This window comes from Nicotiana tabacum, chromosome 9 (assembly GCF_000715075.1).
Source record: "Nicotiana tabacum cultivar K326 chromosome 9, ASM71507v2, whole genome shotgun sequence".
Classification (NCBI taxonomy): Eukaryota; Viridiplantae; Streptophyta; class Magnoliopsida; order Solanales; family Solanaceae; genus Nicotiana; species Nicotiana tabacum.
Window position 1 is genome coordinate 114754972 of NC_134088.1, and position 24886 is coordinate 114779857.

Consider the following 24886-nt stretch of genomic DNA (forward strand, 5'->3'; position numbering starts at 1 on the left):
GGGTCAGGAAGCCAGAGGTGGGGGTCATGCCTTTAGAGGTGAAAGTCAGGCAATTATAGGTGGAGGCCAGCTAGCTAGAGGCCGTCCCAGAGATGTAGTTCAGAGTGGTAGGGCCCAACCCCGATGCTATGCTTTCCCAGCTAGGCCTGAGGTCGAGTCATCTGACGCCGTTATCATAGGTATTGTTCTCGTTTTCCATAGAGATACCTCAGTTCTATTTGATCCAGAATCTATTTATTCCTATGTGTCATCCTATTTTGCTTCATATCTGGTTGTGCCTAGTGATTCTTTGAGTGCTCCTGTGTATATATCCACGCATGTGGGAGATTCTATTGTTGTAGATCGTGTATATCGCTCGTGTGTGGTTACTATAATGAGTCTTAAGACTAGTGCAGATCTTCTACTTGTTGATATGGTAGATTTTGATGTTATCTTGGGTATGAATTGGCTGTCACCTTATCATGTTATATTTGATTGTCACTCCAAGACGGTGACCTTAGCCATGCCGGTATTGCCTCTATTAGAGTGGAGAGGGACCCATGGCCACTCTACCAACATAATTATTTCTTATGTGAATGCTCGACGTATGATCGAGAAGGGATGTCTAGCTTATTTGGCCTATATCTGTGATTCTAGTGCGGAGGTTCCTTCCATGGATTCAGTGTCAGTTGTTCGTGAGTTTCCAGAGGTGTTTCCTGCAGGCCTTCCGTGGATGCCACCCAACATGGATATTGATTTCTATATTGATTTGGCTCGGGGCACTCAGCCCATTTCTATTCCGCCATAACATATGGCCTCGCCAGAGTTGAAGGAGTTGAAGGAGCAGTTGCAATATTTTCTTGATAAGGGCTTCATTAGACCTAGTGTCTCGCCTTGGGATGCGCTCGTGTTGTTCGTGAAGAAGAATGATGGGTCGATGAGGATGTGTATAGATTATCGACAGTTGAATAAAGTCACTATCAAGAATAAGTATCCGTTGCCGATGATTGATGACTTATCTGACCAGCTTCAGGGTGCCAAAGTGTTTTCGAGATTAATTTGAGGTTTGGCTACCATAAGTTGAGGATTAGGGCATCTGATCGCCCTAAGACGACTTTTAGGACTCGGTATGGGCATTATGAGTTCCTAGTGATGTCATTTGGGTTGACAAAAGCCTCGACAACATTCATAGAATTGATGAACTAGGTGTTCAAGCCTTACTTTGATTCTTTTGTGAATGTACTCATTGATGATATCTTGATATAATCCTACAGTTGAGAGGAGCATAAGCGGCATCTTCGGGTAGTACTTCAGACTCTGAGAGATAGCCAATTATATGTCAAGTTTTCAAAGTATGAGTTTTGGTTAGACCCAGTCGCCTTCTTGGGGCATGTTGTATCAGCAGAGGGCATAAAGGCGGATCCTAAGATGATTGAGGCAGTTCAGAACTAGCCTAGACATACTTCAGCTACAGAGATCTGGAGTTTTCTGGGTTTGCGGGTTATTATCGTCGGTTCGTGGAGGGGTTTTTATCTATAGCAGCCCCATTAACCAGATTTACCCAGAAGGGTACCCCGTTCAGATAGTCGGACGAGTGTGAGTTGAGCTTTCATAAGCTCAAGTCTGCTTTGACTACGACGCCAATGTTGGAGTTGCCCACTGGTTCAGGATCTTACACGGTGTATTGTGATGCATCTCGTATTGGGCTCGGTGCAGTATTGATGCAAGATCACAGATTGATTGCATACGCATAGTGGAATTTTAAGGTTTATGAGAGGAATTACCTTGTTCATGACTTAGAGTTGGCAACCATTATTCATGCGCTGAAGATTTGGAGGTACTATCTTTACGGCGTGTCGTGTGAGATATTCATGGACCATCAGAGTCTTCAATATTTGTTCAAACAAAATGATCTCAATTTGAGGTAGAGGAGGTGGTTGGAGATGTTAAAAGACTATGATATCAACATTTTGTATCATCCCAGGAAGGCCAATGAGGGGGACGATGCTTTGAGTAGAAAGGCTGTGAGTATGGACAGCCTTGCGTACATTCCAGTTGGTGAGAGGCCGCTTGCTGCAGATGTTCAGGCTTTGGCTAATCAATTTGTGAGATTAGATGTTTCAGAGCCCAGTCGTGTTTTAACTTGCATAGTCACTCGATCTTCCTTGTATGAGCGCATCAGAGAGTGTCAGTATGATGATCCCCATTTGCTAGTCCTCAGGGACACGGTGCAGCATGGTGGTACCAATCAGGTTACTGCCGGAGATGATGGGGTTTTGAGGATGCAAGGTCGTATTTGTGTACCCAATATGGATGGACTTCGTGAGTTGATTCTTGAGGAGGCCTACAGTTCCCGGTATTTTATTCATCCGGGCACTGCTAAGATGTATCAGGACTTGCGGCAGCTTTATTGGTGGAGAAGGATGAAGAAGGATATAGTTGCATATGTAGCTTAGTGTCTAAATTGCCAGCAAGTTAAGTACGAGCATCAGAGGCCTGGTGGTTTGATTCAGAAGTTAGAGATTCCTGATTGGAAATGGGAGCGTATCACTATGGATTTTGCTGTTGGGCTCCCACAGACTCAGAAGAATTTCGACGCGGTATGGGTCTTTGTGGATAGGTCGACCAAGTTGGCACATTTCATTCCAATGACAGTTACCTATTCTTCATAGCGGTTAGCTGAGATCTATATCCGCAAGATCGCCCGTCTTCGCGGTGTGCCCGTGTCTATCATTTCTGATCGAGGTACGCAATCCACATCGCACTTCTGGAGGGCCGTACAACATGAGTTGCGCAAGTAGGTTAAGTTGAGCACAATATTTCATCCCCAGACGGACAGACAGTCTGAGCGCACTATTCATATATTAGAGGATATGTTTCGCGCCTGTGCAATGGATTTTGGGGGTTCTTGGGATCAGTGCTTGCCGCTTGTGGAGTTTGCCTACAACAAAAGCTACCAGTCGAGCATTCAGATGGCTCCCTACGAGGCATTATACGGGAGGCAGTGTCATTCTCCAGTTGGATGGTTCAAGTCGGGGCAGGCTCGGTTGTTGGGTACGGATTTGGTTCAAGATGCCTTGGATAAGGTCAAGATTATTTAGGATCAACTTCGCACCACTCAGACTCAGTAGAAGAGTTATGCTGACCGTAGAGTTCGTGATGTTGCATTCATGGTTGGAGAGAGGGTATTGTTCTGGGTTTCACCCATAAAGGGTGTGATGAGGTTCGGAAAGAAGGGCAGGTTAAGCCCTAGGTATATCGGATCCTTTGAGATTCTTGAGATAGTGGGCGAAGTGGCCTACAAGCTCGCATTGCCACCTAGTTTATCAACAGTCCATCCAGTGTTCCATGTGTCCATGCTCCGGAAGTATCACGATGATCCGTCCCATGTGCTAGATTTCAGCTTAGTCCAATTCGACAGGGATTTGACTTATGAGGAGGAGCCAGTGGCTATTCTAGTCCGACAGGTCCGACAGTTGAGGTCTAAGATTTATCCTTTAGTTCGAGTGCAGTGGAGAGGTCAGCCGATCGAGGCAGCCACTTGGAAGTCCAAGCCGGACATAAGGAGTAGATATCTACACTTTTTCACTAGTCCAAGTACTTTTATATGTCCGTTCGAGGAAGAATGTTTGTTTTAAAGTGGAGAATATGAAGACCTGATAGGTCATTTATAGTTTTAACCCTCAATTCTATATTTTCAAAATCTGGATTAGCTCTATTTAGCCTTTCTCGATTTGCGTGCACAGTCAGTGTCGTTTTGCGGAAGGGTTTTATGTGAAAGTAGATGAAATATGAAATTGTGCCTTAAAATTTTTTTGAGTTGACTTCGCTCAACGTTTTGAGCAAACAGATCTAGATCAGCGCTTTGACGGTCCCGGTGATTCCGTATCGTGATTTGGGACTCAGACGTATGCCCGGAATCGAATTCAGAAGTCCCTAACTTGAATTATCGCCATTTGTTGAAAACTTGAAGTTTAAAAGTTTAAAGAAATTTCAAGTTTGACTGTGGTTTGACTTCATTGCTACCGAGTCCGAATTTTGATTCAGGAACTTGGTATAGGTTCGTTAGAGTATTTTATGACTTGTGTGCAGAATTTGGTGCAAAAGGAGTTGATTTGGCGTGATTCGAACGTCCGGTTGAAAAGTTGCATGTTCTTATGTTTCATTGAAAATTTTATTTGGTTTGGTGTCTAATTCATAGTTCTAGGCATTATTTTGGTATTTTGATCGTGCAAACGAGTTCGTATGATATTTTTGGACTTATGTGCATGTTTGGTTTGGAGACTCGACGGTTCGGGTGAGTTTTGGATAGGCTTCGGAGCTGGTGCAATCTTGTTTTGGTGCAAGTATTTGATCTCGCAATTGCAAGGTCAGTGTTCGCATTTGCGAACCTTAAATTTTCTGTCAGGTTCGCATTTGCGAACAATATCTTCGCATTTGCGAATGGGGGGCTGGGTTAGCAAAGATCGAAATTGCGATCAAGTGGTCGCATTTGCGAAATTTCAGAGTTCGTATTTGCGAATAAATCATCCCAATGCGATGATAGCAAAGATGTGGGCTTCTTCGCATTTGCGGGGTTCGCAATTGCGACATCTGTGCCTCGACGAAAGCTAAGAAAAACGGGATTTTAGCTCATTATTTCAAATTCTCAACCCTAAACACCTTAGAGACGATTTTCCCAAGAGCTTTTCTTCCTAAATTCATTGGTAAGTGGCTCTAATCTACTTTCTTTCAATTACCCATTACATTTCATAAGATTTTAACATCAAATCTAGGATTTTCATGGTAGAAATTTGGGATTTGGGTAAAATTAGGAATTTTTGTAAAATTAGGATTTAGACCTAGAGTTGAGGTCGGATTTCGAACTGAATTGTATAACCGGACTCGGGGGTGAATGGGTGATTGGATTTTGGTCTGAACCTCGGGATTTGACCAAGCAGGCAGGGGGTTAACTATTGTTGACTTTTTCAATAATGATCCAAAACGAACCTCTTTCATCCGTGAGTAGTTTCTAAGAATTATTTTGAATCGTTTTGGTTAATAATTTGCTAGATTTGGTGTATTTGGAGGCTTGTTCGAAAAGCAAGGTTGTGGTTGAACTTTGAGTTGATTGCGGAGTGAGGTAAGTATTGGGTCTAACTTTGATTTTGTCACGACCCAATTTCCCCTCCGTCTGACGTCGTGACGACACCTAGTCTCTACAACTAGGTAAGCCTAACATTTTACGGAATAATGAAATAAAAATATAAATTTAACCAACTATTCAAAAATACCCAACAAATCCCAAAACCCGGAACATCGTGAATCACAAACTACAGAAGGAAAAAGTCTAGTGTCTCTATACATCAGAGTCTAACAAGGAAAAATACAGAAGATAATGGACATGAGAAAAAGCAAAAGGGGACTCCGAGGTCTGCGAACGCGGCAAATGTACCTTGAAGTCTCCAAAGTTGTTCCGGCTCACTGATAGTGCGGCTGATAAGGTAAACCTAGATCTGCACACGAAAACATGTGCAGAGAGTAGCATGAGTACACCACAATCGGTACCCAGTATGTGCCAAGCCTAACCTCGGTCGAGTAGTGACGAGGTCATGTCAGGTCCCTAATGGTAAATATATAATAAAACAATATAGAGTGTAATACCGCAATAAAATAAAGGATGAAATTTAACAACAATAAAATCATAGAAGGTAACAGCTCAGTACACAGAAACACAACAGGGGATCTCCCGAGATACCGTCTCGTAGTCCCAAACGTAAATGTGCAGGGGAATCTCCCGGAATACCGTTCCGTAGTCCCAAAGTAAATGTGCAGGGGAATCTCCCGAAATACAGTTCCGTAGTCCCAAAGTAAATATGCAGGGGATGGGGATCTCCCGGAATACCATTCCGTAGTCCCAAAGTAAATATGCAGTACATGGGGATCTCCCGGAATACTGTTCCGTAGTCTCAAAGTAAATATGCAGCGCGAATGATAGAAACACAACTACATCACGAAATTCTTACAATTTAGACTAAGTACCAGTCAGGGAAGAAGCAGGAAATTCATTAAGCATGCTGCACATAATTCACATAAACAATTAAGACACATAAACATGTTGTATTAGTCTAAACATGATAGCTACACATATTGGAATAACTCAATTAAGAATGAAAATAGATTAGTACTCATTAAAATGGTATAACTCAAAATAACAGAAAAACATGTTGCTGCTCGGTAGGAAAATCGGGTTTTACAACAATTAGCCCGTGTACGTACTCGTCACCTCACGTACACGACGCTCCCATAGCACAATAGTTCCAAATCTTAAGGGAATTTCCCCCACACGAAGTTAGGCAAGCCACTTACCTCGAACCAAACTCAATCAATCGGTCACAATGCCTATCCCATGAATATCTGATTTCGAAAGACCCAAATCTAGCCAAAAACAATTACATATCATAAATACAACCAAAATAGACTCATCTAATTAATGAAATCAACACTTTAACAAAAAATCCGAAGTCAACTCAAAACTTGCCCGTGAGGCCCACGTCTCGTAATCGGGTAAAAGTTACAAAATAAGAACGCCCATTTCACTACGAGTCTAACTATACCAAAATTACTAAAATCCGGTAACAATTCAACCCTCAAATCCTCAAATTTATCCAAGAGTGTTTTCAAACTTTCCCAACTTAATTCACTAATTAAATGATAAAAACAATTATGGATTCGGGTAATTTAACCAATATTGAGTTAAGAACACTTACCCCATTGTTTTTCCTGAAAATCTCCCAAAAATCGCCTCAATCCGAGCTCCAAATCGTTAAAAATGAAAAATGGGACGAAGCCCCATTTTCTGAACTTAAACTTTCTGTCCAGACCTCTCTTCTTCGCGAACACGACAGGTCCCTCGCGTTCGCGAAGCACAACTCGACTGCCCACAAATTTAACCCTTCGCGAACGCGAAGATTTACCAGCTCAGACCTTCGCGAACGCGCCCACCACCTCGCGAATGCGTAAAAAAAGGATCTAGGTCCCCAATAGCCTCACTCCTCTTCGCGAACGCGACACCACTCACGCGTTCGTGATGCACACACAGACCATACCTTCGCATTCGCGTCCTCCCCTTCGCGAACGCGAAGAACAAAACCTCACACTCAGAAAACACTCTTCGCGAACGCATCCTACTCCTTGCGTTCGCGATGCTTCCACTGTCCACACCTTCGCAACGCGAGCGAAGAATAAACTTCTGTAACAAAAACCAAAAAAATCGGCTACTTATCTAAGTCCAAAAATGACCCGTTGTGCATCCGAAACACACCCGAGGCCCCCGGGACCTCAACCAAACATATCAACATGTCCTAAAATACCATACAAACTTAGTCGAACCCACAAATCACATCAAATAATGCTAAAATCACAAATCATCCTCCGATTCAAACTTAAAGAACTTGAAGCTTCCAAATTTGACAACTGATGCCGAAACCAACCAAACCACGTCCGATTGACCCCAAATTTTTCACACAAGTCATATTCAACACTACGGACCTACTCCAACTTTCAAAATCGGATTCCGACTCCGATATCAAATTTTTCACTACCGGTCCAAAACTCCAAAATTTCGACTTTGGCCATTTCAAGCCTAAATGAGCTACGGGACCCCAAAATACATTCCGGACACGCTCCTAAGCCCAAAATCACCCAACATAGCTAATCAAATTGATAAAATTCTATTCCGGAATCGTCTTCACACAGTTCCGACTACGGTCCAAATTCTAAAACTTAAGCTCCCATTTAGGGACCAAGTGTCCAAAAATACTCCGAAACTCAAAACCAATCATTTCGGCAAGCCACAATAGCATAAATAGATATGAGAAAAGTAATTAATAGGGGTTAGGGGCTCTAAATATCAAAACGACAGGCCATGTCGTTACATATTTGAGGGAATAGGAACCCTTGAGCTATGTTTTATGTGAATTTCATGTGTAGTGGTGTATATGAGAGGTGAGGAGTATCTATACGCCGTCAATTACTTGTTTCCATGTCTACCCGTATTTCATTAATTATAACATTCCATGTTTTGATTGTTACATGCCTTAATTTCTTCATCTGCTTTAACTTGCTACTTGTCAATTATTATTCTCGCATTATAAATGTTAATTTATTTCATGCTCCCATGCTTAATTGATACTTTCCTTAGTTGTCTTACATGTACCCTTTAACTGTCATACATTTTACTTGCCTTATTGCTCAGTATTAACTGTAGCATTTCATGATTTGGTACGAGATTCCTTCTTGATTTGTAGCTCTCATATTCGTTAATCATAGAGATTCTTATGATTCGAGTTGTTAAATTAATTGCACTTATTGATTTATTTATATTGATACGGTGGGATCGGGTTGTGCACCGCACCAGGTAAAATAAGGGTAGATTGATAAGGTAAAATACGAGAGGATTTATATTGATACATTGAGATCGGGTTGCGCGTCGCAACATATGAAATAAGGGTGGATTGATATGGTGAGATAAAAGTGAATTATGATATTGACTCTGATTATATGGTGGGATCGGGTTGCACGCCGCAACATATATTTACTTATTATTATTGATATTTACATGGTGGAATAAGAGAGAATCGTGTTGTACAGTGGAATCGGGTTGCGTGACGTAATAATTTATGTGTTTTCTATTCCTTATTGTATTGTGTTGGCTTCGATACATTCGTATGAGACTCTAAGTATTGGTATTTCTAGTATTTACTGGTTTTCTTTGAGGATTGAGTTATTTCTATGAGTTAACTGCCTTGTTTCGTTTCCGTATTTTCCTTTCATGTCATTATTTTATACTGCATACAGGTTATTGTAAGTGACCCACCTTAGCCTCGTCACTACTTCGTCGAGCTTAGGCTCGACACTTACAGAGTATATGTGGTCGGTTGTACTGATACTACACTCTGCACTTATTGTACAAATTTTGGAGTCGATCCCAGCGGCGGTCAGTATATTGCTCAGGTTGACTATCAGTACGAAGACTTGTGGTACAACTGCTCGGCATTCGCATGCCTGAAGTCCCCTTCTACTATATCTTAGATGTGTATTTTCTTTCAGACAACTGTACTTTTATTCAGACCTTTATCTGTAGTATGTTAGTAACTCGTGCACTTGTGATACCAGATTCAGGGTTGTATTAAATATTTCAGTTGTTATGATTTTTCGCACTTTACTTCAGATTTATTTCAGTTATTTCAGTTTCTTTATTATTATTTAATATGAACTATTAAAAATGGATAAACTATTTTAAAGTTGGCTTGCCTAGCAAGTAAAATATTAGGTGCCATCAGGGTCCCGAGGGTGGGATTTTCGGGTAGTGACAGACATATTAGTAGGTAGGTTTATACGATAGAGAAAACGGTGAAAAATGGGTGAAAACTGAAACGGAAGAATACCCAGAACTTATATTGTTGTAGTTTAATGTAATTTGTGGCATTTTCAGGAAGGCTAATTTTTATATTTGTTGGCTTGAGTAAAGTTTTATTTGGCATTTCTTCACAAAATATTAAACTCAATTATACCTATATTGCTATGTTTTTGGGATATGTTGGGAAGGTTGAAAGTACAAGGTTGGGGGGGGGGGTGAATTATCGATTTTTATTTTCTGTATTCTAAGTAGTTGACTAGTTTACCAATTAGTCGACTAGAGATAAGAACAAAATAGTAATAATGCAGAAGTAAAGTGCAGGAATTAAAGACATCAGGATTTTTATACTGGTTCAGATTCAATGTGAATCCTACGTCCAGTTCCCTTGGGTTGCAAGGGTGTTCTCTTTTAGTATTTAAAATTTCTCAATTACAAGATGGTTGATGTAGCTTTACACCAACAACTTAGTCTCTAAGTCACTTTTTTCTTCTTGATACAATGCCTCAATAATGTTTATCTCATTTTCTTTTCTCACTAATTACACAACAGATCTAAAAAGGAACTTCAATGCTTGTTTGGAGTAGAACAAAAAGAGTGATGCTTCAAGCCTGAAATAAATATATATATACTTCGTGAGGCCTTCTTGATTCTTGATTGACGTGAATCTTGAGAGAATACAAACCCAACAGAGTTGACCCTTGAAACGAATTGTAAATTGATTCTTTTCAAGAATAAAGTTAAGTTTCTGTTGATCTTCCTTCACTTGTGGCCTTGACAAACTTTTCTTCTGTTGGGCAAATCTTTCCGTTACTTGAGTGATTGATGATGGATCCCCTGATTTTGGGCTTTAATGATCTCCAGTGTAGAGCTTTGCAATCTTATTTTCCTTTGATTTTGGGACATTCCTATAATATCTTCCGTCAATCATCTATCAAATCATTGATTGATTCTTCTTCCAGATTTTCGCTGCTTCTTCATTTTTCATCTCTAATCATTGATACTTTTCCTTTCCTTTGATTCTAGAGTTCTCGTTGATAGATTGTTTCCTTAGTCCATACTTGAATGATGAAAAAATCTTGATTCTTTTGTTTTATCCCTTGTGATCTTGCACCAAATGTGATATATTATTTTTTCATCATTGAAACTTATATTTAACAAAGGTCTTATTGTGTTGTTTATGCTTGAATATTGTTATTTGTGCAATAAATACAGAGTATACTATTTGTGCAATGTATTCAATGTATTTGTGTGAGTGATTTTCCCGGGTATGATTCTTGTTTCTTTTGCTCTATGTTGAAGATGTTTTTGATTTTCTCTTTTGTTTGAGCAATTCATCAGCTTGCTCACTATAGAGGCGGATATAGCATATAAGTTACAGAGTCACGTGAATGCATACGTGTTTGTTCATATTTTCTATGTATTAAGAAATTCACTAAATATCTATAAATCAGAGAACCCAATTGTTATAGATGTATGATTGTATGAGTTGGTTCAATTTTTTAGAAGAGGTGTGTAATTGCCCTTTGTCCATTTAGTTGGGTGTCTCGTAATATGACGTTTGATACTTCGATTGGATTTTAATAATTCATTACCTTTACTAGGATGTCATAAAAATTATTTTATGCTTGAAAATCCAGTTTCACACTCTCTATCCCCTTTTCTTGGGGTCCCTATGAACCACGGTCTTTATTTTTTTTTTTTCTAATAATTTTTTATTTACCGTGCACATTTTGCTTACATGCCGCCTTAGGCGCATGAATAAGTAAACAAGAAAATAATTAGACTTTGAACGTACCTTTTTTGTAATTAAAGCTTACAATGTGTGACAGATTTGTGTAATATTGGACAGAATAGTAATAGAGCAACATAAAATAGGAAGAATAAATATTTTTATGATGATTCATTAGTAATTTTTGTTGGTTTATTGAATGTTATTAGTGACATTTTAATGGATTGCCAATACAAAATCTATAGGCTATAGCAGTTGTTGGGCTTTTGGGTTTTGGGTTTCGAAAATCTTTTTATAGGCCCTTTTTCTTTTCCGTTTCTCCTTTTTTCCCTCTTCTCTTTCCATCATCACGCCATCGAAGATCACTACTCGCACCTTCTTTTCTCGCAGTTCTCCCACTCTCTCTTTTTTTCCGGTAATAATTACTTCTCTTTCTATCTCTATCGATCTATCTATATGTATCTATCCGTATATGTAACTGTCAATTTTGTATATCTGGCAAAAATGCTAGGGTTCTGATTTACTGTTACTTTTTTTTTTTCTTGGCTTTTGTTTTCAGTTTACCTATGAATTGTATTTTTTTTTATTTAATTGTGTTTTACTCGCGCTTTGCGTGGATTAGTTGTAGAAGAAGGATGAATTGTATTTTTTGTTTTTGTTTTTCTGGCCTGTGGAAGTATGTATGTCAAAAATTTCACTTTCATTGTTGCTCGACTGTGGATCCAGGTTTTTTATTAAGCTAAGTCAAGATATAAAGAAATAAACTCACCAAGAAGTAGAGGGGTGTCATTATATAGTATATATACATATTTTTAAAAATATTACTGAGTTAGACAGTGTAATTTTCGGACGGCATGTGGCTCCGCCACTGTGTGGAAATGTGATTTTTGTTTTGTTTGTAATTTAGCTTCTCTGGATTGTTGTTGGTTAGACTACTTTGTTTTTAGTCCATTGTAATAAGTAATTTAAGTAGTCAGTGACCAAAAGAAAAAAAAGGAAATGTAGAAATTACCTGTTGAAAGCTGTGAATTCCTTGCCGTGTGTAACCTTTATAAAAAGAATAAATAAAAAAAATTCCATGCCGAGCAGTCTGAGAGTTATTTTTCTATCATTATTACTTTTCTGGAACAGTCTGAGAGTTATTTGGATAGAGCAGTGTTATAAACATTTAGTGACGAAGCGATGCAAAGCAAAGGGTCACGCTTCATGCTTAAGCTAAGTGCGTGCTTTAGATGATGACGCGCAAAGTGATCCCGGTGAGAAATGGTCGCTGATTGGAATCTCAACTTTAAGGAGTTTAATTAATATCAGTTATAAAATTAGGAGTTGAATTGACATCGACATTATTTTATATCCGATCTTGAAAGAAGTTATTTTAATTGGGATTTGATTATTATAGCGCTAAATTCATATATGTATGGTACTTTTGGTTTTCCATAAATTGTGTGCTTCACTCTAAAGAAGCGTGCGCTTACTTCTTCTTTTTATTTCAAGCCCCAAGAATGTCATCGTTCTTTTTGCGCTTTTCTCTTTTAAAAACGGTGGGAGAGAGTAAGTGTTCTTAGTTCTTATGATGTGTATGCAGAAGTTGTTAATTTGCATATTGAGTGGTTTGTTGCATGTAAGGAAACTTCTTAAAATCTTTTCATCGTTGAATTGGTGCTTGGTTTTTATATGATGGAGGGTGATTGCGTTAGTTTGCACGCTTCTCCATTAATCCATTGGGGAGCTTGCTACCCTACAAATCAGTGTTGTCAAAGGCACACTTAAAGCGCGCTTAAGCCCTGAAGCGAGGCTCAAAATACGTTGACCGCTTCGCCTTGCTTTGTGGGCGTTTTAGTGTCGCATCAAATCTCTAAGTCATACTTTTCCTTGCTAATGAGTGTAATCCTGAAAAGGCGACCTTAAACAATTGATATTTCACTTTATTGTGAATTTTTGTTCAATTTCGTTGTCCATATATTTGTTATTCATGCTTATAATGATTAGTCGTGGATTACATGCATATTTTTTACTTTTTCTTCCGTTGCGCTTTTTTTCATTAAAGCCCACGTTTTATTTGCGCTTTGCACTTAAAACCCCAATGGACCTTAGAGTTTTTTTGCGCTTTTCGCCTTTGATAACACTGCTACAAATTCAGATGCAAAGTAAACTTTCCGACTAAGGAAAGACTTTCATTGAATAGATTTTGAATTTTGGACCTCCAAGCTGCATGATAGAAACATGAACATGATGGTTTGCATGCCTTTCTGAATTTTTTGCTGACATTGTGAACCGATGATGCAAGCTCTTTTTGAATTTGTTTCTAAAAACTGGCTTTCACTGGGTCATATGTTATGCTTGTTCAGAAATTGTATTTTATGCTCAGTGGCTGTCTCAGCATGTCTCAAGGATTTGTTTTTTGTTTTGATTACTTTCTGATGTCATCTTCTTTCTTTTCTCGTTCAATTTTATCCTAGAGATTGATAATACTTTTTGACTGGTTATTCCAATCGCATTCCTTTTCAGATACTAGGTATTTACTCATTGGAAAGGCTTCCAATATTTTCTCCCATAACCTTTCTGAAGAAAAGGATAAGGGAAGCTGCTGTACAACCAGGAAAATTTTTCTGCATGACCTCTTGACATTTCTGCAATGTCAGGGTTACTCAATGTATTCATCTTTCTTTACAACATTTATTCGTATTTTGATATTTGAGTTATGTTCTTGTATTCATTGCTTTTTTTGTTAGGCGAAAAAGTTTTCTTCTCAATTAGCCCCTTTTCTGGTCACCTTGTTACTCTTGGAAGAAGAGTTGGTGCTAATTTTTATACAAGAAGTAGGTTAATGCTGATAAAATCTGGTTTTGACCTCCTCTCTTGGATTTCCAATTACTCTTGCCATCCATTTTATGTTACAGTTTTGACTGGACAAGGAGTTTAGGCTGTTAATTTGATTGATCAATTATATTATTTGTAGTGTAAAGAAGAAAGAAAGACTTTTCACACATACTAATAGTACACTTGGTAACCTGTGGTTTTAAACATGCCATGACAATTCTATGGATATAGGAGCATGTCATTAAGTGTATAATAGTAGGAAGTTTAAAGTTAGAGTTTCCAAATTTAGAAAGGTCTCAGTTACTTAGAACAGACTAAAAGGGAGTTTCCAAATTTAGAAAGGTCTCAGTTACTTAGAACAGACTAAAAGGGAAAGAGTGTAATGGAACAATAGGACTAATTAATGTTTTGAAAAGTTAATATCAACAACAACAACAACAAACCCAGTAATTTCACACAAGTGGGGTCTGGGGAGGGTAAGATGTACGCAGCCTTACCCCTACCCTGGAAGGGCAGGGAGTCTGTTTCCGATAGACCTTCGGCTGGAGAACGGATGTCAACAAGTAGAAATAACAACAAGATAAAAAAGACCGAAGCCAAGAAAACAACTAAACTCTAGGTAGTAAAAGCCAATGAATAGAAGGATATCATACTAACACTAATGCTAGTGAACTGAGTAAAACAAAGAGAAACGCTCGACTACCTACTAGCCTTCTACCCTAATTTTCGACATCCAAATCCTCCTGTATAGGGCAATGTCCTCAGTCAGCTCCAGCTGCGCCATGTCCCGCCTAATAACCTCTCCCCAAGACTTCTTAAGCTTACCTCTACCCCTCTTAATACCCATTACCCACTGAGGCTAACCTCTCGCACCTTCTGACTGGGGCTTCTATACTTCTCTGCTTGACATGCCCGAACCATCTCAACCTCGCTTCCTGCATCTTATCCTCCACAGGGGCTACTCCCACCTTATTCCGAATAACTTCATTCCTAATCTTATCCAACCCGGTATGCCCACACATACACCTTAACATCCTCATCTCAGTTACTTTTATCTTTTGGACATGAGGATTCTTAACAGGCCAACGCTCTGCTCCATACAACATTGTCGGTCTAACTACAACCTTGTAGAACTTGCCTTTAAGTCTCAGCGGCACATTCTTATCACACAAGACACCGGAAGCGAGCCTCCACTTCATCCATCCTGCTCCGATACGGTGCGTGACTTCCTCATCAATCTCCCCATTACCTTGATTATAGATCCAAGGTACTTGAAACTAACTCTCTTCGGGATGACTTGTGTATCAAGCCTCACCTCCATATCAGCTTCCTAGGTAACGTACACTCCAAGTATTCCGTCTTGGTCCTGTTCAACTTGAAACCCTTAGACTCAAGGGTCTGCCTCCAGACCTCCAGCCTCTCGTTAACACCATCCCGTGTCTCGTCAATAAGAACAATGTCATAAGCAAATAACATACACCATGACACCTCTCCTTGAATGTGTCGCGTCAATGCGTCCATCGCCAAGGAAAATAAAAATGGGCTAAGAGCTGATCCCTGGTGCAACCCCATCACAACCGGAAAGTGTTCCGAGTCTCCTCCCGTTATCCTAACCCGAGTTTTGGTTCCATCATACATGTCCTTAATCACCCTAATATAGGCTACTGGGACCCCCTTAGCCTCCAAACATCTCCAAAGCACCTCTCTCGGGACTTTGTCATAAGTTTTTTCTAGGTCAAATGAACACCATATGCAAATCCTTTTTCATCTCCCTATACCGCTCCACCAATCTCTTCACACGTTGAATGGCTTCCATAGTCGAACGCCCCAGCATGAAACCGAACTGGTTATCAGAAATGGACACACTGCTCATTACCCTCGCTTCAACCACTCACCCAAACTTTCATCATATGACTAAGCAGCTTAATCCCCCTATAATTATTGCAACTTTGGATATCACCCTTGTTCTTATACAACGGAATCATCGTACCCCACCTCTATTCTTCGGGCATCTTCTTCGTCCTAAAAATGACGTTGAACAAACTAGTGAGCTACTCCAAACCTGCCCTACCCGCATTTTTTCAAAATTCCACAGAGATTTCGTCTGGACCGGTTGCTCTACCCTTGTGCATCTTGCATATAACCCCCTCGACCTCCTCTATTCTTATGCGCCTATAATACCCGAAATCCCACCATAATGTTCCTATCACCCTTTTCATTTTGGAATTAATGGAAGTATGTGTGCCACCTTCGCCTAATCTGAACCTCTTCCATCAAAACTCTACCTTCTTCATCTTTGATGCACTTCACTTGATCCCGATCACGGGCCTTCCTCTCCCTCACCTTGGCTAGCATGTATAACTTCTTGTTCTCGCCTTTGGCCCAAAGCTCTTCATACAAATGCCCAAAAGCCGCAGTCTTAGCCGCAGTAACCGCTAACTTCGCCTTTTTCTTAGCCCTCCTATACCCCTCCCTGTTCATCCTCTTCGCCTCCTTGTCCATACTCTTTATAAGCTTCAAGTACGCCGCTTTCTTGGCCTCCACTTTCTCGTGTACCCCTTCACTGCACCACCAGCCACCTTTGCGGCCGCCAGAGAAACCCTTCGAGACCCCTAACACCTCTCTCGCAACTACTCTAATATACTCCACTGTTGTGGTCCACATACGGCTTGTGTCCCCACTGCTCTTCCATGCTCCTATAGCCAGCAACTTCCCCCCAACTTCTGTGCTTTGTCATTAGTCAAGGCACCCCACCTGATCCTAGGCTGACCATACACAGACCTCCTCTTCTTCTTCATCACGATCTCTAAGTCCATCACCAATAACCTATGCTGAGTCGTGAGGTTCTCGCTTGGTATAACCTTGCAATCCATGCAAAGACCCTTATCACCCTTCCGGAGGAGTAGAGCCGGGGAAAGAGAATAAGAGGGAGACCCACGGCGTGGTAGGTCTATAACACCCGCTGTGCGTTCAAGAAAAGAAAGAAGCGGCAGTGTAGCAGAGAGAAGGGAAGGGAACTGCAAAGAATAGGAGAGGGGGAGAGGAAGAGAGGAGAGAGGAGAGAGGAGAGAGGAGAGAGGAGAGAGAGAAGAGAGTAAAATCACATCATAGGTTAAAGTAGAATAGTTGAATAAATTTGATTTCTGAATATTGTGAAAGTTATATAGAATGCATTTTTAGTAGAATAGAGTTGGCAATTTTTTTGATCAAGCAATAGTGTAAAACAACTTGGAACATCCTAGAGTGAGAGGTTTTCGTATAAATTTTGGCACGAAAGGAATATCTATTTCTGTTGCCATAGGCTAAAGGTCCTCCTTTTGTGAAGTATTTGATTTTAGTTATGTTGTTAGATTAGTTGGGTTAACATTTGCTCTTTTTAGTCGCTACTTCGTTCGAGCTGATCATTACTTGATTTGGAATATAATGAAATGCTTTTCAAGAAATTCAAACTACAATTATCATTCAAGGAGTGAACTGACATCACCAGTCTAGTAGAAGAACTTTGAAGCATCATGCTATTGTCCTCAAGTATTGTCCTCAAGTATCTCCGAAATTAAGCATTGTCGCCCAATTTTTATGGTAGCATGATAGATTTGCTGATGAGTCATTCGCTTTATCATCACCTTTCTTGCTGCTATGTTGAAACTGTCAGCAGTTTTGAGGCGTGGTCGTCAATATGGGGCTTCTGACGGCAGAGCTAGTGAAATTTCCTAGCAATGGTTATGGAAAGACTTGTTCCTTGAACAGAAGCTATTCCCATAACAGGTTGATGCATTGTGCAAATGAATGGACTTCCTGAATGCGGTGTTCTTTTAATGGTTATGTACTGTTTAGTGTTTTTGAGAGCGAGAAGCGCAAAAAAGCGACATAGGCTCGCCTTGCTTCAAAAGCGAAGCGCACGCTTCATTGAAGTGAAGCACAATTCTTAAAAAACATAAATTAAACCTTGCAAAGAGACAATATAAATAATCAAAAAGTTCAATATATATCCCTATTAAGATATAAGAAAAACAAACATAATGAAATAAACTGAAAATATAACTGAAATCAGCAACACCTTAATTAAATTTAATTTAATAACTGAAATCAGTAACATTTCAAAGAAAAAGAAAAAAACTGAAAAACATAATAATAATTAAGTTTATATACTAAAATCAGCAAAGCAGCAACATTCCAAAGAAGAAGAAATTACTTGGACGGACTTCTGGAACCCTAGCAGCAGCAGCAGCGATGCTCGATGAAATGGAAGAAGAGAATGAAATGTCTTCACTTTGGGGTCTATGTTTTGTATAATAAAAAAAGACCCAATCTTTTTTTTTTTTAAACAAATGACCTCTTTTGACTGAAGGGATCGCTTTTTCGCTTCTCGCTTCTGCGTCGCTTCAGCTTCAGAAAAGCGATGCACTGTCGCTTCGCATCGCTTCTCGCTTAAAGTGACGAAGCGATCGCTTTATTAAACACTGGCACTGTTGGAAATATTGAAATTTTGATGGATTTTTTGGCATCTAAGTATTATGATATTTCAGTAACGGACTTCCTTTCGTGACTTTGGTTTATGTATATTCTTGGCCATTTGTAGATGGCTGGCCTTTTCGTAGAATGTCGTGCATTTATCACTCCAAAGAAACCAGCTCCCTTTGCTGGATGAGCAACCTTTTTTTTAAAAAACCCCAATTTCATGTCTTGCTTGATTGTTTGAAACTACAGTTAAAGTTTGAAATTTTGAGTTTATGGTTGAATAATCAAAGTTGAGCAGCTTTATGGACCACTTCTGCTATATTTGATTGATTACCTTTTCTCTGTGGTGTATTAGATCCCTGGTTGGCATCGGGTTTTAGATAACTTCTTCATGCCTGAGAAAGGGTATGCTGAAGTAAACAAATTTTTAGTAATTCACTCTTGATGTATTTTCTTCCACTTGGTTGTAGTCTTCTCTGAACGGATCAGCTTCAAATCTTCCTGATAACACCGGCCGCTCATTTCCTTCCTCTTTCTCTCCTCAATCTGGTGCACCCTCCCCTCTTTATCATCACTCAGGTTAGTTTTTTGCTGGATTCTTGTTACTTTCAGATAATTAGGCCGATCTATCGGTAAAACTTCTTCCTCACAGGAAGTATCCAGGGGCTGCATAACATTCATGGGAGTTTCAACGTTCCAAACATGCACGGAGCACTTGGTTCAAGAAACACGGCAATAAATAACGTGCCCTCCAGTGGTGTCCAGCAATCTGGGAATAATCTTTCTGGTGGTCGTTTTGTACCAAACAATCTTCCCACTGCCCTTTCTCAGGTTTGTGTAACTTTTATTTTGAATTCATTGTTATTTTCTCTTCTAAGCTGTCTCCTGGACTTGGGAAACCATGGCTGAACTGGAGAAGGAATTCTTTGAACATATTGGGGGTGTGATTTTGACTCTGGAAATGATTTAACTTGATTTTTTGAAAATGGAGGTGAGAAGAGCTCGAGAGATGTACTACTAATTATATTATTATAAGCCATTTCAAGAACCTATTTAACTCCATTCAGAAACTATTCTGGCTTGTTTTCTTCTCCTGTGTATGCTAGGTTGGCATTCCCTTGTATTGCATATCTTAAAAGCCTATTAGTATTTGTATTGCAGATATCCCAAGGCAATTCGCATGGTCATTCTGGGATGACGAGTAGAGGTGGTATGAGTGTTGTTGGTAACCCGGGATATAGCAGTAACACTAATGGTGTAGGGGGTTCTATCCCTGGAATTCTCCCAACCTCTGCAGCAATTGGTAATCGAAGTTCTGTGCCAGGGCTTGGGGTGTCCCCCATTTTGGGAAATGCAGGCCCAAGGATGACAAACTCAGTTGGAAATATAGTTGGTGGGGGCAACATTGGCAGAAGCATTAGCTCTGGTGCAGGATTGTCTGTGGCTGGTCTTACTTCACGGCTAAATATGAACGCCAACTCTGGCTCTGGAAATTTGAATGTTCAAGGACCTAATAGGCTAATGAGTGGTGTTCTTCAGCAAGGTAAATTAACGTGAATGGATGATGGTTTCCCTCTTTTAGTTTGTTATTCCCTTGTTTTGTCTGCTCTTCAGCACATAAATTAGCTTAAATGACTGATGGTTTCCCCCTTCTAGTTTGTTAACTCCCTTGGGTTCTTGTTTTGATTTCTCTGTTTCACTGTTCAATGTTATTGAAGAGATTTCAGTTGGCAGAGCATTAGCTAGTTTCAGTCTTTTGTTTCTTTCGGCTGCACTGTCTGATGTTTTGGAGGTTATTGTTATTTTCCAATGTAGTAAAAAAATGAATGTGATTTGTCTATGTGCTAAATTTGCTAACAGCAAACCTTGGTGAGAAAGCATCATATATTTGATCAAACTACCTAGTCTCAAACATGAGTTGCGAGTGGGACTGGTTCTAAGTTTATTTTCAGTCCAAAAACATCAGATGGTGGATCAGACTAAACTTCTACCTCGATAAAGAATGTGTCGGTGGATCAGACTAAACTTCTGAATTATGGCTTGGAAGGGAAAAAAGAAAATAGTAGGGATGAGGCAATGGAAAGGAAGGAAAACAAGAGGGATGGAGAACAAACAACGGTTTTTATTGTTTGTCAAATGTGTTAGTTTTGATGGAAAAACTATGTTTTGGTCTTATTCAACTTGAGTGCCTAAATAAACAAATTGGAAACTGTTGCAGCTTTTGTCATTGATTTCACGTAGAGATGTCATTTGTAGATAGGTTAATTATGTGTATCATATATGTAACACCCACTGTTTGTAGGTTGGTGAATTCCTTATGCTAATGGTAGTATCTGGATTCAGCCTCTCCGCAGGTTCTTTCTATGTTAGGGAACTCCTATCCTGCTGGTGGCCCACTGTCTCAAAACCACGTCCAAGCATTTAGCAATTTTAACTCTATGGGATTGTTGAATGATGTAAATTCAAATGATGGATCTCCTTTTGATATCAATGATTTCCCTCAGCTAAGCAGCCGGCCTAGTTCGGCTGGAGGACCTCAAGGACAATTGGGTACTTAGAGTTTCTTCTCCTTCAAGATATTCTGTGCAAGTGCATTTATCATACAGTTCATTTAGAATACTGATAAAAAGACAATCTCAGGTTCCTTACGGAAGCAAGGGCTTAGTCCTATTGTTCAACAAAATCAGGAATTCAGCATTCAAAATGAAGATTTTCCTGCTTTACCAGGATTTAAAGGTGCTCATCTGCATGCACAAAGCTCTGTCTTAGTGGGTTGATCCAAGTGGTAGCATTCTGCACATGTTTGCTTTTACACTTTTGGCTGCGATCAGAAAAGTAAAGGCAGGTTAGGGAAGTAAAAAGAGGACATGTAGGAGACATTCCCTGTTCTTTCTGTAATAAAGGAGGTGAAGTAAAACTGGATGTTTTCATAACCTTCCATGTCAGACTTTTATTTCCTTAATTGGATAGAATTAAAAGGGAGTCTTATTTACTTCCCTTCGGTTGTACCAAACAACATGAAGTGGAGGATGATTACATCTCCTTGGTAAGGAGATAATGGAGTAGCCTCTCCACTTAATCCTTATCTCTCCTCGCTTGAATGTTAATGTTGAATTGCAAGTTAACAGTTTCTAGCATGACAGTAGAGGCTGTCAATTCACAAGCTAAAACTTCCTCTCCACTATGGTACTCTGTCTTTGCTGTATAGATCTTTTTTTTCCTGAGAAGGAAGGAACAGGGGTTTTGCCATGCTTTATGGCCTTTGTTGTTAGTTATTTCTGCCTAAATTTGTAAAATATGTAATTATCAGGAAAAAATATAATTTGTAAATATGTCTACTTTGCTGCAAGGTATGAATGAGTTTGGGGAGGGGGTGTCATCAGGGAAAGAAATGGGGGCGATAGAGAATGAGGGGTGGAGGGGGTGGAGGACGTTTCTCTTCCATGGTAGGAGTCTAATTATAGTATTGCTCTCATGTTTGCTAAGGTGGGAATGCTGATTATGCTATGGATCCTCACCAGAAAGAGCAATTCCATGATAATACCCTTTCGATGATGCAGCAGCAACACTTATCAGTAAGCTCAGATTTCTGAAACTCAGTGGTTATTTTTTAGAATCATATCCTTATAATAAATGCTTCAGCCTGCTGAATCTGTCTTGTATTCATCTTGATCTAACGGTGCAGATGGGAAGATCTGCTGGTTTTAACTTGGGGGGAACATACTCATCGAATCGTCCGCAGCAGCAGCTGCATGCTCCATCTGTTAGTAGTAGTGGTGTCTCCTTTTCAAATATAAATAACCAGGATCTGCTGAGTTTACATGGTTCAGATGTCTTCCAATCATCGCACTCCAGTTATCAGCAACAGGTGCATTACTCTTGATTTTTATGGCTTTACCTTTTTTTAACCCTTCTTTTTTTGGTTAACTATCAGTTCCTTTGTTTCAGTCCTTTGGGGTTGAGGGACGCTGGGAGAAATTATTATCTTGTCTGCCTCAAGTAAAAGATTATGTAGCCCAACTTTTTCAGACTACTTCCAAATTTTTTTTTTTCTCCCTACGTGTATAACGAGAATCAAACCCTCTGCTGCTGACGATCAGATTTACAATGTACTACTTCAATCCACTACCTTGTTCTGAATATGTTTTAGCTTTTCCCTTTCTTATCTGTGCTGTGCCTGCAGAGTGCAGTCCCACTAGAAATGATCCTATCATTTTTGGATTTGGCCCTGGGAACCCCTTCTTCTTTATGGTGGAACTTTTCTGCCTTTCAGCGATGTTTGATGCATAGAATTATACTTTATTGTATATAAGGTCAAAACCCGTAGTTCTGCACGACATAGTTTCCAACGAAAGATTTTGTTTGCAAAGAAGATTGTTTGAACACGTATTTGCCTTCCATCTTCTTAGTTCTTTCTTTTTGTGTGTGGATACGGGATTGGTTCAGTGCTGAATGTTCTTCTTCCTGAGTGCTTTCCCTACTTGACCTAGCTGATTTGACAGTCAAGGTTTGATTTTGGTACAAGTTTCTATTGGTCGGCAATATAGCAGAAATCTGCCCTCCTTATTGCCAGGTGAAAGAAAGAAAAAACTTACATTGGAAACTATAATTTTGATGTGGACAAGCTAGTGGTCAAGTCTAAATTCCCGGTGTGTGCTATAGAGGTTGCATTTATTCAGTTTTAAAGGGCACTAACATTCTTTTCCCCTATGGATTCAGGGTGGTGGACCTCCTGGTATTGGGTTACGACCTCTTAACTCTTCAGGTACTGTTTCTGGGATTGGATCATATGATCAGCTTATCCAGCAGTACCAACAGCATCAGGGTCAATCCCAATTTCGGTTGCAGCAAATGTCCACTTTAGGTCAGCCATTGAGGGATCAGAGCTTAAAGTCCATGCAATCCCAAGTTGCTCCTGACCCGTTTGGTATGCTTGGTTTGCTAAGTGTAATACGGATGAGCGATCCGGATTTGACTTCTCTTGCACTTGGAATTGATCTAACAACACTTGGATTAAATTTGAACTCTGCTGAAAATTTGTACAAGACATTTGGTTCCCCATGGTCTGATGAGCCTGCTAAGGGGGATCCAGAATTTACAGTACCCCAATGTTATTATGCGAAGCAACCACCACCTTTAAATGTGAGCTGCCTTTGCATTCTTGTTTATCTGTATCTGACCTATTTTATATATTGAATAATTTTCTATTTTGGCCGCAGCAAGCGTACTTCTCAAAGTTTCAGCTAGATACTTTGTTCTACATTTTTTACAGGCAAGTCTTTTGGTGATCTAGCCGATGTTCCTTGATTGTAAAATTCCAATGCAATAATAACAGGATCTGTTGTTTTTTGCAGCATGCCAAAAGATGAAGCACAGCTATATGCTGCAAATGAACTGTATGTTCTCTCATTGTTACTAATTTGGTTGTTCTAGGTCATATTTTCTTCTATTGTATACCCAAGAGCTATTTTGTCAGTATTGCTATGCTAGGATGTTCGTCTTGCTGCATAGTTGACTTTCTGGATGTGTGTTGTGCTAAGCGCGTTGTTGAAGTTTTGGTTAATAGCAGGCTGCATTTTCTATGTGCAGGTACAACCGCGGCTGGTTCTATCACAGAGAACATCGGTTGTGGTTTATGCGGGTTGCCAACATGGAGCCTCTCGTCAAGACGAATGCATATGAGAGAGGGTCTTACATTTGTTTTGATCCAAACACATGGGAGACAATCCGCAAAGTATGGATATCATAACGCAGCGTTAAATTCGTATTATTAGTTGTGTTCGTCACATGCCAAGGCGCTTCAGTTTTTACAAGGTTTCTGATGTTCTGATTTGTCTGCAACTTTGATGCAGGATAATTTTGTGCTTCACTATGAAATGTTGGAAAAAAGACCTGTTCTGCCTCAACACTAACTTGGTGGTGCAGTTTATAAGTGTACATTTTCAACATATTCCTTTTTTCTAGGAGCCAGGTAGTTCACCTGTAGTTTCTGCTCAATGCAGTGGTTGACAGCAATTGTTAACATTAGAGTTGTCTTAGTCATTGGTGATTTGCTTCTTGTATCTTTTAGATGTTGCAAGTCACAAAATGTTTTCTCCAAATCTCATGGTGGAAATGCCATCTTTAAGACACTGTTCATAGAATATTAATGGAGTATTGAAAAAAGACATTGATTTCAAGCAAAAGCTGGCTCATTCCTCAGCCACTGACATTTCAGTACAAGAAAGAACAGCAAAATTATAGGTGAGTGCATAGTTGACTTTCTGCAGGTTCTAATTATGAACTCTTTTTGGCATTCGCCATCTAGGAAAAAATTTCTGGTGCTTGAGTGCTATTATTGCTAAGCTATAATTAAGTTACCAGTGGCCATGGTCAAAAAGTTATTTCCCAGGACTAATTTTTTATTATTAAGGTAATACTTTCATTAAAGAAAGGGCCAAAAATGTGCCCGTATACAGGAAGTATTCTTTCCCAGGGCTCCATATCAGCAAAGTGTGAAT

General features: G+C 39.6%; 1 protein-coding gene and 1 non-coding gene across 4 annotated transcripts; one reads left to right on the forward strand and one right to left on the reverse strand.

Annotated features, from left to right (window-relative positions):
* Nucleotides 1–11382: 11382 nt before the first annotated feature.
* Nucleotides 11383–24571, forward strand: LOC107771307 (putative NOT transcription complex subunit VIP2). Of its 3 annotated transcripts, XM_016590650.2 has the most exons (14): nucleotides 11383–11523; nucleotides 13617–13761; nucleotides 18857–18965; nucleotides 19039–19217; nucleotides 19548–19929; nucleotides 20730–20936; nucleotides 21027–21122; nucleotides 21873–21961; nucleotides 22072–22254; nucleotides 23106–23528; nucleotides 23606–23658; nucleotides 23741–23782; nucleotides 23976–24120; nucleotides 24239–24571. In XM_016590650.2, the coding sequence occupies exons 2-14, from the start codon at nucleotides 13744–13746 to the stop codon at nucleotides 24296–24298; spliced, it is 1986 nt and encodes a 661-aa protein (XP_016446136.1). In that variant the 5' UTR covers nucleotides 11383–11523; nucleotides 13617–13743; the 3' UTR covers nucleotides 24299–24571. The 3 variants fall into 3 exon arrangements, 2 of the variants coding, with proteins under 2 accessions (XP_016446136.1, XP_016446137.1); XR_012695031.1 differs by lacking the exon at nucleotides 23606–23658 and having other exon boundaries at nucleotides 11384–11523; nucleotides 23106–23557; nucleotides 23722–23782; XM_016590651.2 differs by lacking the exon at nucleotides 13617–13761 and having other exon boundaries at nucleotides 11385–11523.
* Nucleotides 18885–18965, reverse strand: LOC142164499 (small nucleolar RNA snoR35). The gene has a single exon (XR_012695265.1). It is a non-coding gene; the product is annotated as a small nucleolar RNA snoR35 (small nucleolar RNA).
* Nucleotides 24572–24886: the final 315 nt, after the last annotated feature.